Source organism: Eucalyptus grandis, chromosome 7 (genome assembly GCF_016545825.1).
Source record: "Eucalyptus grandis isolate ANBG69807.140 chromosome 7, ASM1654582v1, whole genome shotgun sequence".
Taxonomy (NCBI): domain Eukaryota; kingdom Viridiplantae; phylum Streptophyta; class Magnoliopsida; order Myrtales; family Myrtaceae; genus Eucalyptus; species Eucalyptus grandis.
The window spans coordinates 37,327,955-37,342,327 of NC_052618.1; the positions used below are offsets into that span (position 1 = coordinate 37,327,955).

General features: G+C 36.0%; 1 protein-coding gene across 7 annotated transcripts; it reads right to left on the reverse strand.

Moving 5' to 3' along the window:
* Positions 1 to 4,226: 4,226 nt before the first annotated feature.
* On the reverse strand, positions 4,227 to 12,397 carry LOC104453440 (putative disease resistance protein RGA4). 7 transcript variants are annotated; one of them, XR_005553197.1, is made up of 5 exons: positions 12,263 to 12,397; positions 8,370 to 8,507; positions 5,031 to 8,279; positions 4,824 to 4,911; positions 4,227 to 4,510 (listed from the first exon to the last, which is right to left on the reverse strand). XR_005553197.1 is itself a non-coding variant. In XM_010067995.3 (4 exons), the coding sequence occupies exon 3, from the start codon at positions 8,264 to 8,266 to the stop codon at positions 5,045 to 5,047; it is 3,222 nt and encodes a 1,073-aa protein (XP_010066297.2). In that variant the 5' UTR covers positions 8,267 to 8,286; positions 8,370 to 8,507; positions 12,263 to 12,397; the 3' UTR covers positions 4,227 to 4,911; positions 5,031 to 5,044. The 7 variants fall into 7 exon arrangements, 1 of the variants encoding a protein (XP_010066297.2); XR_005553193.1 differs by having other exon boundaries at positions 5,031 to 8,286; XR_005553196.1 differs by having other exon boundaries at positions 5,031 to 8,286; positions 8,370 to 8,518; positions 12,263 to 12,359.
* Between the last annotated feature and the right edge of the window lie 1,976 nt (positions 12,398 to 14,373).

Here is a 14,373-nt window from a genome sequence, read left to right on the forward strand (position 1 = left end):
AAGTCCCAAATATTTAGCAGGGGTGAGCATAACCAAGAACTGCCAACTAAAAATCAGTTTCAATAAATTGGAATTGGAGATCGTCTACTAGTTCCATGAATCCACCTAGAAATCAAATCGTTGGTCTAATCAAAATTGACGCTCTCTTTGTTCTTAATTGCAAGATCGGTGAAAAGATTTGACTCGAATTAAATGTTGAGAGTTGAGGTCGTAAGTCGATGAGCATTAAGCTTGAAAGTTGAGGTCACGGATGAAAGATAGAGAGACAATTCAGATGAAGTGAGAGTAAGATAAGATGATCACTCAATTAATGAGTATTAAGCTTTAGATTAGGGATTTAAGAATTTTCATAAGATTTTTTTTTTGGTTGGAACTTTTTTTTAGAAATTAAATATATATTTATATATTACCAGATCAGTCTGGATGGATGGGTGAGCAGTTCCACATCTAAAAATGGGAACCATCATTAATTCTAATAAATTTGAATTGAGAATCAGATTAGTTTCCTTGGGAACCGCCAGTTCCAATCCGGTTGGGTCTAGCTCCGAGTAGTTCCCAATTCTTTGCTCACTCCTAATATTTATATTGCATATATGATTGGATTGGTCACCATAAGATATTACCTGGCCTGACATCAACTCTCCATTGGTGCCACTAATGTTGATACCGGCACATAAGCAAGCCTTGTAGTGAGCATTGTATATGTCTCAGCTGAATGACTTATCCGCCCCAATTTCACAATAATAAGGCTCCCAAATGAACATAAAACCTCACACCACAATTAAAACAACTTAGCCTATAATCCATCAATATATAGGGATATTCATTGTGAAACAATTTCTCACCTGGAAACCTGGATATCCTCCAATAGGCCAACCCAATGGCCATTGAACATTTGTTTGCCATACCTAATGGAACATTTAGCCAAAAGTCATGAGCTTGTCCTTATCAAAAATTTATAATTCACTATATAAAAAAAACTCATGTTTTGGATCTTCTACCTTGAAACTTCATTGATATTCCTTGGGTTTTTGAAAATTTCAGCAATGCTGGCACATTTGGCCATTAAGGTTGGCTCGCTAGCTGGTGCGTATGAATCGCAAATTACCTGCAGGTGAACAAGCATTTTCTGTAAACTAATTGAAATGTCCTTTCTCGCTTGATCAATCTGTTCAGATGAACTGATAAATGAACAACATTTGATAACATAATACTTGTTTCATGGATGATTGTCAAGATATTGTTGCCACCTTCGAAATGATCCTTGAAAATTGCTTGAGGGCTGTTAAAAAATCAAGAACTTGATGGAATGACGTGAAGGGAAATACATCATGATAGATTTGGGTTTATGTCAGTTTATTGAAAGATCACTTCACTATCCTTCACTGTAGAATACTTAATCCATCCTAGTTCCACTAGGGGAATTCAATTGGGTGCTCAACATGTCTAAAGATCGTCTGATTATTTAGGAATCACTAGATATGTAGCATGTAGCATGTAAAAAGGAAAATGTTATTGTCACCATTCATACCCTTGATTTGCTGCCCAGACCTATGCCAGAACCTCCGATCCCGTCTCATAGTTAGACTAACATCAAAAGTTAAACAAGATTTGCTAATGTAGTAATTTAAAAAAAGAAAAACAGAAAAAGATGTTACTTGTTGAATGTGCATAATGCATATGACATATTTATTCTGATGGTAGATTGACAAAAGAAATGCAAACTTACAATCTCAGCTCATCTATTTGTGCACCGTACTAAAAGACTTTAGGCATTAGAACTATTTTGTACTGAGTAGTATTGTTCATCTATTTGTGCATTGCACTTAAAGGTTTTAGGCATTGAAACATGCCTATAACAGTATTGTGCAATTAAAGGTTTTAGGCATCTAATTGTATTATGCAATTATCGTATTAGTGTAGGGCGTGACATCCAAGTTGAGAAGACTTGAGAGCCTATAACAGTATTGTTCTCAGACTTCAAAGCATTCACCCTGAATAGCTCTTCGTGTTTCCACTGATCTTCTAATTTAGCAAGAGAGAAATCCATATGTTTGTTGTCATGGGATTGGCGGTCAATGAGTTCTTTGTGATCCTCATTGGGCATTATGTTGTCAATATGTTGACACCCAAAATTATCTCTGATATCACGTGTTGCCCATGAGAGGATAATAAGAGCGAAACACCCCATTTTGTTTGCCAAAGAAAAGGACAATTAGCATTCGGAAAGGATACTTAAGCTGAGTGTCGATGGAAAAAATTCAGAGTCGACGGTTAAGTAATTAATTGCCATGTGTCAGGCTATGGAAATAGTGCATCATATTTGGATTTTAAGCGAAGTCAGCATTACAGCTAAAGTGAGAATAATTGCTGCGTGAAATGCACATAAAAATAGGAAGTCGTTATTTGCTTGATGGACAAGCTGCACATGCATTGTCAACAAGTCAAAACAATTGTTTATGGATAAGTTTGCCAAGAAAAAAAATGAAAAAACGTGGAGAATACGAAGAGTAGCGCCCAAGGAGAAATAACCGATTGATGACTACTGGTTCGCCCTATAAATACCATAGCTTATCCATTGAGGAGCAACCCCTCCACAACACAAAAACTATCTTTGTTTTATCTTTAGTTTATCTCATTTTAGCTATAGTCTTCAAAATTCTCGTCGTAAATTAAATTCTAGCGTGCATCTTTATCCGGTTCAGTATCGTTGATTAAATTCCGATGTTGTTCCACAAGCTTAGCGTCATTGATTAAATTCTAGCATTGTGTTTTCTATCCAGGAGTATTGATATTGATTAAATTCCAACAATACACCTAAAATAAGCTGCATCATAGATTAAATTATGACATAGATTGATTTCAAAGTATAGGATATCTAGCTACCTGCATCCAGGTTGCATCATTGATTAGATTTTGGTGTAATTTGTGCTCAAGAGCTATTAGTCTTTGGGTCATCCCAGTATCAATTATCAAGGTTGTATATACAAGTTGAGAATCAAATCTACCCTTGCATTTGACATTTTCTGTCCAAGCTCAATATAGAACTTGATCGCCTATAATAAAATCAAAACGCAGTGTTTGGTGAAAGATTTTTCATGGGAATCAGAACTGGGAACGTCGTGCCAAAATCTATGCTATTTCTGCCTAGTCTGAAAAATAAAGCAATGTGAGTAATAGACATTTCTACTGAAACAAAAAATGTGGGAGCTTAATAGCATGGAAGATAGTTCAAATGACGAGCTCTATTTGTATGACTTGGCCTTCTTGAATGCATGAGATTTAGTTTTTTAAAAGATAAAAGAATGGATCGGGTACTTCGAAGAAAGGATCTCTTTAGCAAGTGCCAGACTGCTTTTCCAGGCTATTTTCAAGTAGGAAAAACTGACACTTTTGAATCATATATAGCTAGACTTATCGAGTGCCCTAAGGATGCTACCACATTCTCCTTGAAGAATAAACTAAAAATAATGTCATTACTATACTTCTCCTTTTAGAACGATTTCAAGGTTATTCTCAGGCTTCAATCCAAAGGAGAGCTTGTGAACAAGTAAAAAGAGGGTAGTTACGTAGTTCAAGGAAGCAGACTGTAGTGTCCAATAGTTTAAGAGATTAACCACCTTACCAAGGATTAATTGACAAACTTGTTATTTTGATATTTTATTAGATATAATAAATGATCTTGACAGTGCACCTAATTTTTCCTCTCGAAATCAAAAGGTAATCACATTGAAGTACTTTCTTCTTTTACAAACTTGGCATAATTGCGAATTACTCTTGCCAAAAGCTTTGGTGAATATATCCATCAAATATTGCCATGGCAGAGCAAGACTACCGAACATAGCAATAATCAACAAGGCCAATTGAAGTCATAGAAAAGAAAAATCTGAGGCAAGAGTGGGGTTAAGAGAAATCGAGTCTACACGAGGTCCACAACGTAGACCTAAAAATTAGTAATGAGTGATTTAATTATCAAAAGAAAGGAGAACAAAGACTACTAATTCATTCATTAATGCTGGCTCACACAAACGCATTTTTTTTTTTTTTTGCAGAAATTATTGTCACAAAGATATGAAGAACGTGTCAATTATCATCCACACAAAATGAGCAGGACAACCTTGCAGTGATCAAAATGGAGAAGTCATGGATTATACTCCCAATCCGACTGTCATAAGACCTCTTTTAATGTCAAACATTCACTCAATTGCTTAAGATGGTGCTCAAAATTGGAAAAGAATTTACTTGAGAACCTTTGCAGAGTGGGTGAACAGCAAATGAAGAATGTGCATTTCCCTTCTCTCTCTCTCCCCGCCATTACATTTTCCTTCAAACTGTTCACAGAGAGACTTTAAAAACTCTACTATAATACAAAACAATTTACAAAATGTTGCTGGCAAATGCTAACAAATAATATCACTTCTCTATCCTCCCTTGCAGCTTGACCAGTACTTGATCCATAGTAATTCCACTTTGGAAGCTCAGATGGGTGCTCAACAGGTCTAAGGATCGCCTAATTTCAGGAATTAATAGATCATTAGCATGTAGCATGTGAAAAGAAAAACGCTACATATTTTATTGTTGCCATTCAAACCCTTGATTTGCTGTGCAGATCTATGCCAGGATCTCTAATTCTATAAGAACGCATTGAGATAAAAGTTAATTTCTAAGGGAAGCAAACAAAAAGCCATTCTCCAAAAAGAAACATTTCATTACTTCATCAATGAGAGGTTCCCAGAATCATTGGACTATGTAGGTATTTACTAGTGAAATCAAATAAGCAGATTGCACTCTAAATCTATAGAATGAGTCGGGGATTCAATGACCTCGGAGTTGGATGATGAGGAGTATGAATTTTCTTCAATTTTCATGCACGTTTGGGAATGAAGCCATGTTCCCACACGCTGTAAATTCCTACAACAAGGATATGTCCAAACCTTTTAGCAATCTGTCCATGTGCCCCAATTGAATCAAGTATTGAAACACAATTTAGAAAATTATTCATGTAAAATCTGGGAAAAAGGTTCACCTACCTTCAAAAAGATGATTAAGGCTCGATGGTTAAGTGCAGGACATGAGAGATCTTGTACCAGTCATTGCCTGCATCTTTTTTGCACCTATTCTCCAATTCTGGGCAACCTACGATTCTTAGGTGAGTAAGGGATGTAAGCCTTCGCATTCCTTCAGGGAATGACATCAGTGAGGGGCAATCGATGATTTCAAACCGTTGAAGTGATTGAAGAGCCTCAATCTGCTCTGGTATAGCCTTCAAATTTGAGCAATCACATATTCTGAGACACTCGAGATTGCTAACCTGCCAAAGCCACAGTGGGAGTGACGCTAATTTGGGAAGGAGAGTGATATTTATGGAGTGGAGACTTTGAAGTCCTTGGAAATCCAAGATGTTGCCGCTTTCATCTTTGGATAAGTCAAGCTCCACACAAAACCGAATCGAGAGATCCACGAGACTCGATAGATGTCGCATACCAAGTGAGAGAGAAGTTAACCAAGGACATTCCCATATGCTAAGATATTCAAGTGAGGTGAGACTTTTCAAACCCTCCTTAGGCAAATATTCCATATCCGAGATATCTAAACTCTTCAACTTATTAAGGCCAAATAAATGATTTATCAATGCTTGGTTGGCCTTAATCAGCATTAACTCCTCAAGATGTGGAGTTCGTGGCATGGCTTTCAAGTTCCCACAATAAAAGACCACCAACTTCAATAGACTGGGAAATGATGCTATTAAAGTGGATGAATGGTCTGACTCTATGTATTCCAATTCAGTTAGCTCTCGAATCTCTAAAGTCTTAAGGTGAGGTAGTTGGCCCAGTGGAGGGAGATGTTTACATCTTCCACATTTATAAAAGCATACCATAACTAAATTTGGCAAGGAAGAGACGAGATTATCCATCATCCAATTTGGAAGGCTCTCACCTTTATATCCATTGATTGTCAACTCTTGAAGATTTGGGTGTGGCCTCAGTCCATCTAATAGCGCCTCATCTCTATCCACAATTATTGCATCATTAGTATCGAAATTGCCCCATTTAAATGCCAAAGATTCTAGAGAATGTTTTGCTATCAAGTTCGCAGCCTTGGATTCTGCTGCTGCATCTGTCACGCTTCCCAAGTTTTCAATGCAAAGGCTACCTCGGATATTATTAATCTCATTTAGCTCCCTAAGTCTGCAATAATTCTTAGTAAGAGATTTTTTCTCGGGCAAAATGAAGCGTGTTAGCCTATGTAGAGAACTCAATTGCCCTAGTCCACAAGGCACAAAACTAAGTTTATGACAAAAATCCAAGTCTAGATTTCGAAGGCTAACTAACTTCTTTACACCCCTTGGCAATTCTTCAAGGGAAATACAACCTGAGAGATTAAGTGTTTGCAAATTCTGTAATCTCGTGATAGAGTTAGGAAGCCTTTTGAGTGCATCATTATAAGAGAGGTCGAGATATGTGAGATACTTCAACTTACAAATGGACCTCGGCATCTTTTTGACATTTGTGGCATGTAGATCCAAGATGCGCAAGCTCTTGAAATTTTGAATAAGTTGGCGTAGATCTGCTTCACTTGTTGGTTCTTGCTGTCCCACTCCCCAACAAGTAGAAAGAATTGTTCTCACTGCCCTTGCTTTTAAGCATGAGATTGGAAGTCCACCCATCAAATTGAAAATTGAACCATATGATAAATGACGAGTACTCTCATATATGGTTTTTGTGTCATCCTGTGCCACCCCATACTCGGTCCTTGCAACTAAGCAGGCTAGATCATGCATCAAATCATGCATTTTGCAGGTCTCCTCCCTCGTGAAAGGATGTTTTTGAAAATCTTGGAAGAAGTTACTCCTAAGTAGCTCCATGAAATATCCATGAGCAATGTCTTCTAGATGTGGAGTTTTATTTGATGGCTGGATAAAACCTTCTGCCACCCAAAGATTGACCAAAGTCTGCTTCTTTATCTCATAATCTTTGGGAAACAATGAGCACAATGTGAAACATTGTTTTAAATGTGAAGGGAGACGGTCATAACTTAGCCTAAGCACTGATTTTATGTTGTCTTCGCTTTGAGACACATCTGGGAGCTCATGATCTTTGAAATGTAACCATTCGGGTTTAGTTTTCTTAAAGAATAATAAACTCCCAACAGCTCGAACGACTAATGGAACCCCAGAGCACTTTCTAACCATCTCTTTGCCGATTGTTAGCATGTCAGGATCTTGTATCTCCTCTTCTTTTCGAAAAGCCATTTTCATTAATAAATCAATAGATGCACTCTCAGATAAGCCCTTAAGAACATGAGGTGGAACAGTGTGGGTGATCTCCGCAACTAAAGGAAGGCGTGTAGTTACAAGGATCTTGCTTCCTCTAGCACCTCCCATCAATAAATTTTTCAAGCTCAACCACGTTTCTCGTTCTGCATTCCACAAGTCATCTAAAACTAAGAGATATCTCTTCCCATCAATTGCTGCCCTCAGCTCACTTTGCAATCGTTCCATTGCATCCTCTGTTGGTTTTTTCTTCTTTGCACAAGTTATGATATTTTTCACTACTCGTTTCATATCAAAGTCATTAGAGACACAAACCCACATTTTCAAATTAAATTGTTTACTGACCATCTCATCATTATACACACATTGAGCAAGAGCTGTTTTTCCAAGCCCACCAATTCCAACTATTGGAAGGATGGAAACATGCTCTTTCATGTCTGAATCCAGTAAAAATTTCATAACGTTCTTCTTGTCATCATCTCTGCCCGTAATATCTCCCTCACGTATAAATGAATGTGTCTCCTCTCTCTTCCTCAATTTTCTCTTTACTGGCAAATCCACAGGGCGCTCATCCAAGTGAAATTTCCTATCATCCTTAATGGCTTCTATTTTCTCCCTCACTGTTCTTACTTTGTAACTCATCCTCAGTTTAAAAGCAAGTTGGTTTGAACTTGAGAAAAATGTCCTTACCCCCTTACTTATTTCATTGTGGCCTCTCAGATCTCGTCGCAAAGCTTCTATTTTGAATTCTTCAAGCACGTCTTGCGCGTCATAGAAAGCGTCTTTTAGTTTCTCAAGCCAAACTTGGATTTGGTGACTTTGATAGTATTGCTCTTCTGCATGTTCCAGTACAGCCTGAATTGTGGAGACAGTATCCCTGAGCACCTCGAGTTCATGCTTGACGCCCCATAACTTTCCAACATTTTCTAGCGCTTGAGAAACTAGATTAGCAACAATTTTTCCAGCGATACCGACGATGAAAGCGTCTGCCATTTTTGTTCTCTCTCTGTTAACTGAAGAAGATATTAGTCCAGTCGGTCCAAGGATAGAGACTTCTCACAACATGTATAATAAACAAGTTAATGCTGATGCTCACCTGAGACTGGCAAATCAAAAGCCTGACAAATTTAATTATCGACTTCTATGACCGACTTGAGCTGATATAGATAGGAATTCTGATCATTCTCGCAAGCCTCAACCAAAAATGTGGACACACTCAGGTCGCATCTGATGCCTGCAAAAACACTTTTGTTTTTTCAAAGGCTTCATTTTTTACTTTCTTGTCAAAAGATGACCAATCATTTTTTATATTATTGGGATGGATTAAATGGATGACAAAGTTGGTAATGCGGACACACTCAGGTCGCATCCGACGCCCGAAAGAGCACTCTCGCTTTTTCAAAGGCTTCATTTTTTACTTTCTTGTCAAAAGATGACCAATCATTTTTTATATTCTTGGGATGGATTTAATGGATGACAAAGTTGGTGACTAATACATATGGTAATATATAGGTACATATGCAATACACATTAGGATGCGGATTCTTTTTGGGAATACAGAAAGCTCTATATGCGTAAGTAACATAATGGATTTGTTAACATTCTGATGCCAACACTGCACCTCTCAATTCAAAACTCTCCTTCATATCGTCATGTGATATTATTGCTATTATTTTACTAAAATGTTACAGTTTGATTAAGGAAGTTCACTCTCCTTGCTAACCTCTCAAAAGATATTTGCTTCCCATGGTCAACGCTTCTACATTTTTTTTCCTACTTTATGTTTTCCTATTATCCAAATAAATTTAAAAAATTCCTTAAGGCTCTTCCCATACTAGACAATTCCAAAGCTAGAACATTTATGTAAAGTGAAATCCCATATCTGTACACAATCTTTTACTATTTTAGTTTTCTACTGTAATCATATCGATTAGTTTGGAATCGTTTAAAAAAAAGAAAAAAAAGAAAAAGAAATTTGGAGCTTTTCTTTAACAGCTACTAAAAGACAAGTCATCTCTCGTCCTCAAGTCTAGCTCTTATTTCTATCCCCCAACATATTCTTCTTCTAATTTATCTCTATTCAATATACACGATCAAATCTTCGCTGAATTTCCTATTTGATCATATTATCAGCTTGCCTCTATCTTTTACTCTAAATTATTGCGTTTTCTATTAATGACTAATAGACAAGCTTTTCTTATTCACGATATGTTTAATACTACAAAAAACTCCAATTGGTACACCAGTGCTATTCTAAACTAATTTTTGAATCATCAAAAATCTCCAAATGTCTATAATAAATTTACCAAAATTAAGGCTTCACTGAAACTATGAAAGTTAAGGTCAATGGCATGGTACACCTGTAATAACTTTATCCGAAACTAATATGTTTTTTCACATGGACTTACTAATGTCAATTGAGTTATTGTCATGTGTCATTCAGCTCAACAGTTTCACAGTAAAATTCAATAGAAGCTAAATGAGGGTACATACGTCACAGGTATAATAGTTGAGGTTTTCGGTGACCCAAAAATTAGTTTGGAATATATTTGTCTAAGGTGTACCAATTTTGGTTTTTTCATAGTATTAATGCTTTACTTTATTTGAATTTTGAGACGCCGTAACGACTCTTATATTCTTTACACAAATAAGAAAAATGCAACGATTGTTATATTATTATATGATAATAGTTGTTTTTTTCTATACGAAGTATGACTAGTCTTCCTCATAAAAATGTGTTGTGCATGTCGCACATCTACTTTTGTTAAATTGCAACGCTCTTATCGTCCCACCAATAATAGTATAATCTTAATCATTCTTTGGGAGAAGAACGTTAGAAGTGTCAAAAATCATGTATGATGCTCAATTTAATGTCAAAAGTTTTTGCCGGCTTACTTAAGTGACAAATCGAAGAAAAAAACGATCACTTAAGTACATCCAACGAGAAATTCTGGCCAAATTAATTACGTGGCATTTATGATTAAAATTTTAATATGACTTGACACATTTTTTTTAAAAAAAAGATACAGTCCATGGAAAAAAAAATGACATTGCACAATGATTACTTTTTAATTGAGATTGGCACTTAAGTTATCACTTTATTACAATGACCGACACTAAAGTGATTATTTTTCTAACAAGTGGCAACAATAATTAGCACTCAAAGGATCCATATTTACGATTTTTGGCACTCAAATAATCACCGTCAACTTCTCTATATGAGGTCGATTAGGGGTTATATGCTAACCGGGCACGCCGGCGAGCCATGAAAGACTAAGAAATTAATAAAATATGGCCACGTCGGATCTGATTTCTGGTGACCCAAATAAGAGTTGACACTTGAGTGACACTTAAGTGATTCGAATAGCTCTAAATGAGTGCCATACACAACTTTTGATACTTCTAGTATCTTTCTCCGTCATTCTTTTTTATGCATTTTATCTATTCATGAACATTCTTTTCGCATACGTCAATGAACTTTCATGTAGGGTTTGTTTCATATTTAATAAATATGTTCTTTCCTTGTACTATAACCTAAATTTACTAACAAATGCCTTTATTAGGGATTTATTATAGGTTATTTCACACGAGCATTGCTCCATGCAAGAATTACTTGAGACAGATGGCACGATCCTAGGTTATTTGCCTGAGACAGATGGCACGATCCTAGGTTATTCTTATTTGTTTAGTATGTTTTGGAGAGTTTTAACGTAGTGAGCACAGAGCAAGACTCATTAGAGATGCCCGGCCTATTTCCTCTTGAAATGTGGTTATAAATAATTGGCTTGAGTCCCCCTTGGCACGTAACAGCCTATACTTATGACATAATCCTATCAAGCAATCATTTTGATCCTCTCACTATAAATGCCCCCGTCAATTCACTCATTAAGTTAGGATGTAATCTTTTACATATCCGGTGGATTGTGAGAGCTGAGGTTGGAGTTTCAACCACAATTAAATTGGCAGGAAAGTGACGCCAATTCACTGGATATGTAAAAGATCACACCCGGTCTAATAAGTAAGGCAAGTCGATGTTGTTGTTCTTGCATGTAAAAGATTAAATTGGATGATTAAGTTCTTTCCCACTTTATAGTAAAGTATGTATGTATACATTGGAGTTTTGCAATCAATGTTTGTCATTTAAATATTTTCAAAGATCTATAACTATGGTATTCTTATATAATCCAATTAAATAAGTAAGGCAAGTTCAAGTTGATATATTGTTCTAGAAAAGTTATATTTAGATTAAATTAGATGATTCTCTACTTTATTGTATGATAATATGTCTAATTGATGTTAAGGACGGTGGGAAGGGATGGAGCTTTGTGATGATGTAGGTCAACCATTTAACTCCATTTTACCGAAGTTTTTAATATTGATAGAGGTATACATATATATATACTTGTCTGATTTCACAAATGACACATAATAAAATAGAATGAAAGAAAACGCTCATGGGAGTTATATGAGGTTTCTTAGGATTTGTTTGTTCGTGTTTCTTAAAAGAAAAGGTATGTTTTTCTTTCCGTTAATATTTAAATTATTATTTGAGTATTAAAAAGGTTATGAAAAGATTATATGTTATTTATGTGAAAATTTCATATTTTTCCGAACAAAAAAAACATGTTAACATGCGTTTGAAATGAGATCGGATTAAAAATAAAAAAGCAAGCCTTTAGCTGTTTTGCCGATGCTTGTGAAAACATAGAACTTGAAATCCACCACAGGAGGTAGACAAACTTGAATTGCTGAGGATAGGAATTCTCATCAATATTATAAGATGAGGCCTAGATCAATATGCATATGGGACCCCACCGAGGTTGGGTCCGACGTCCGTAATTGGTTTGTCTAAGATTTTTCGTGCTTCTAGTATCTCGTCTAACATGCTTGCAAAGGCAATGAAAATGCCGGTGAAAATAAATCACTGATCTTATGGCTCATAAAACAATAAATCGATGAATGGTTAAAATAACTTGAGAGCGAAATTACCAGAAGTACTGGTGATGCTGAAGGACCGAATTTGACAGCAGCGAGCCTGAATGAAATGCAGACACCAAGATAAGAAACGACGAAGAAGTGTTTCTTGAGTGCTGCTTGCATTTATTCTCAATGCCTGTATTTATCCTTGTTGCACATCAAATGGAGAAAGAACAGATGAACATTCCTTTCTTACGTGGACACAACAAGGAAACGTGGAATATGATCCCCCACTAGGCAGGTGAGTGGGAATTAGATGCTACTTAGCGTTAATTTGTCAAGAACAAGTTTCATGACATTTGTAAAACAGCTTGTTCCCATCCATCTTTGGATCTCGCCATATAGGCCACATGTATAACCCTAGGCAGGTGAGTGGGAATTAGATGCTACTGAGCGTTATTTTGCATAGAATAAGATTCGTGCCACCTGTAAAATGGCTGCTTCCCATCAATCTTGCGACTGGCTTACAAGATTCGTTGATTTTAGAACAATTTTCCCGACAACATTTTTCACTCACAGGATAGAAGGTCCTTTAAAAAATTCCAAACCTTAGATCCAATCTCAATTGTGGCCCAAATTTTTTTGTTTAAAATGAATTTCAAACTTTTGTTTGAATCCCAAATTTGTCCACAAGTCCAAAAATTGCCACTGGTTCCTCCAAAACTATCAACCTCAGGGCCAATCTAAGCTTCATTGTCAGATTTCCGTTTTCAACCCCTTCGTCTTTGTATGGAACAATTGTATAATCTTGAAGAAATAAGTGGTGATTTTTGATATGGGCAGATCTAGGACTAGAGTGACTACTGAGATTATTTTCAGATGAAAAAAAGTTCAGGACAAACGTAAGATTAAACCAAAATTTGCAGAATTTTTAAGGAAACTTCAGTTAATGAATTGGGATTGGACCTAAATTAGCCCTAGGACAGAATGTGAATCTTGAATCTATCTATCTACCCCTCCTATAGTGAAATATTCAAATTTACAAGCCAAAATATCGGCAATAGTTTGATCTTCTAAGGAATCTCGCAATGTTTAAGTTCATTTTAGAAGGATTAAAAACAACTAGATCTTTCATTTTGTATGGTTTACCCAACATAAAAAATTCTGAATTTGTACCTCTGCGACATATTTACCCTCCGTTTAGGCTTCATTAGATGATTTTCTAACCAAAATGACGTTGTTCCATGTTGAGGCCATGTCAACGCCATTTTTTTATTTCCATCATCCATGTAGGTAGATCTTTTTATGATGCTCACTGACAAAACTTTAATGGAGGGTAGATGTGTCACATATATATGAGTTTAGGATTTTTGTTGTCACAACAAGTTTGAAGTTTTTTTGTGGCTTTTTCATAAATTAATTGAAAGGCAAGAAATTTTTGTGATAATGCCACTTAACCATTAAACTGCACTCTACTTAACTTCCCCATCATTGATATAGTTTTGGTTTCATGAATGACACATAATAGCTGAATTTTCTTAGCACTCATTTGTTTTTTGTGTTTTTTGAAAATGCAAAAACAAAATTGTTTACTTTTTTGTTAAAATTTAAAATATTATTTAAATTTAAAAATTTTGCAAAAATAATATATAGATAATGTTTGTGAAAATTTTACATGTTTCAGGCTGATATATTGTAAAAGTGATTTTGAAATAAGATTAATCTAATTAAACAAATAAGGTTTTGTAGATGTCTGCGAAAGCCTAGCTTGAAATCCACCACAGGTGGATCATACCATTGCTCTTCGATTTGATGTGTCATCTTTTTTCCTTTTCTTTTTTATCTTACTTTCCCTTTTCCAAAAGACTACCAGAAAAACTGTGAGATAATATATTGGTGAAGCAGAGCCGCAACTTTTCAATCTAGTTAACAGACAGATTAGACTCATCGTCCACTTACAAAGGCTACACTCCATCCAGCACAATCGCTCTAGCCCCCCAACCATCTCGTTGCAGCTTAGACGACAGCAATAGCAAAGGGAATGCCCCCAACGGCTGCACAATCTCTAGTGTTTAGTGGACAGTATCAGCTTATGCTCAATCATAAAATGTTACATTTGGGTTCCAACAGCAAACATCAAATAACTAATGACTCGATTAGCGGAAGAGGAAGGACCATCATAA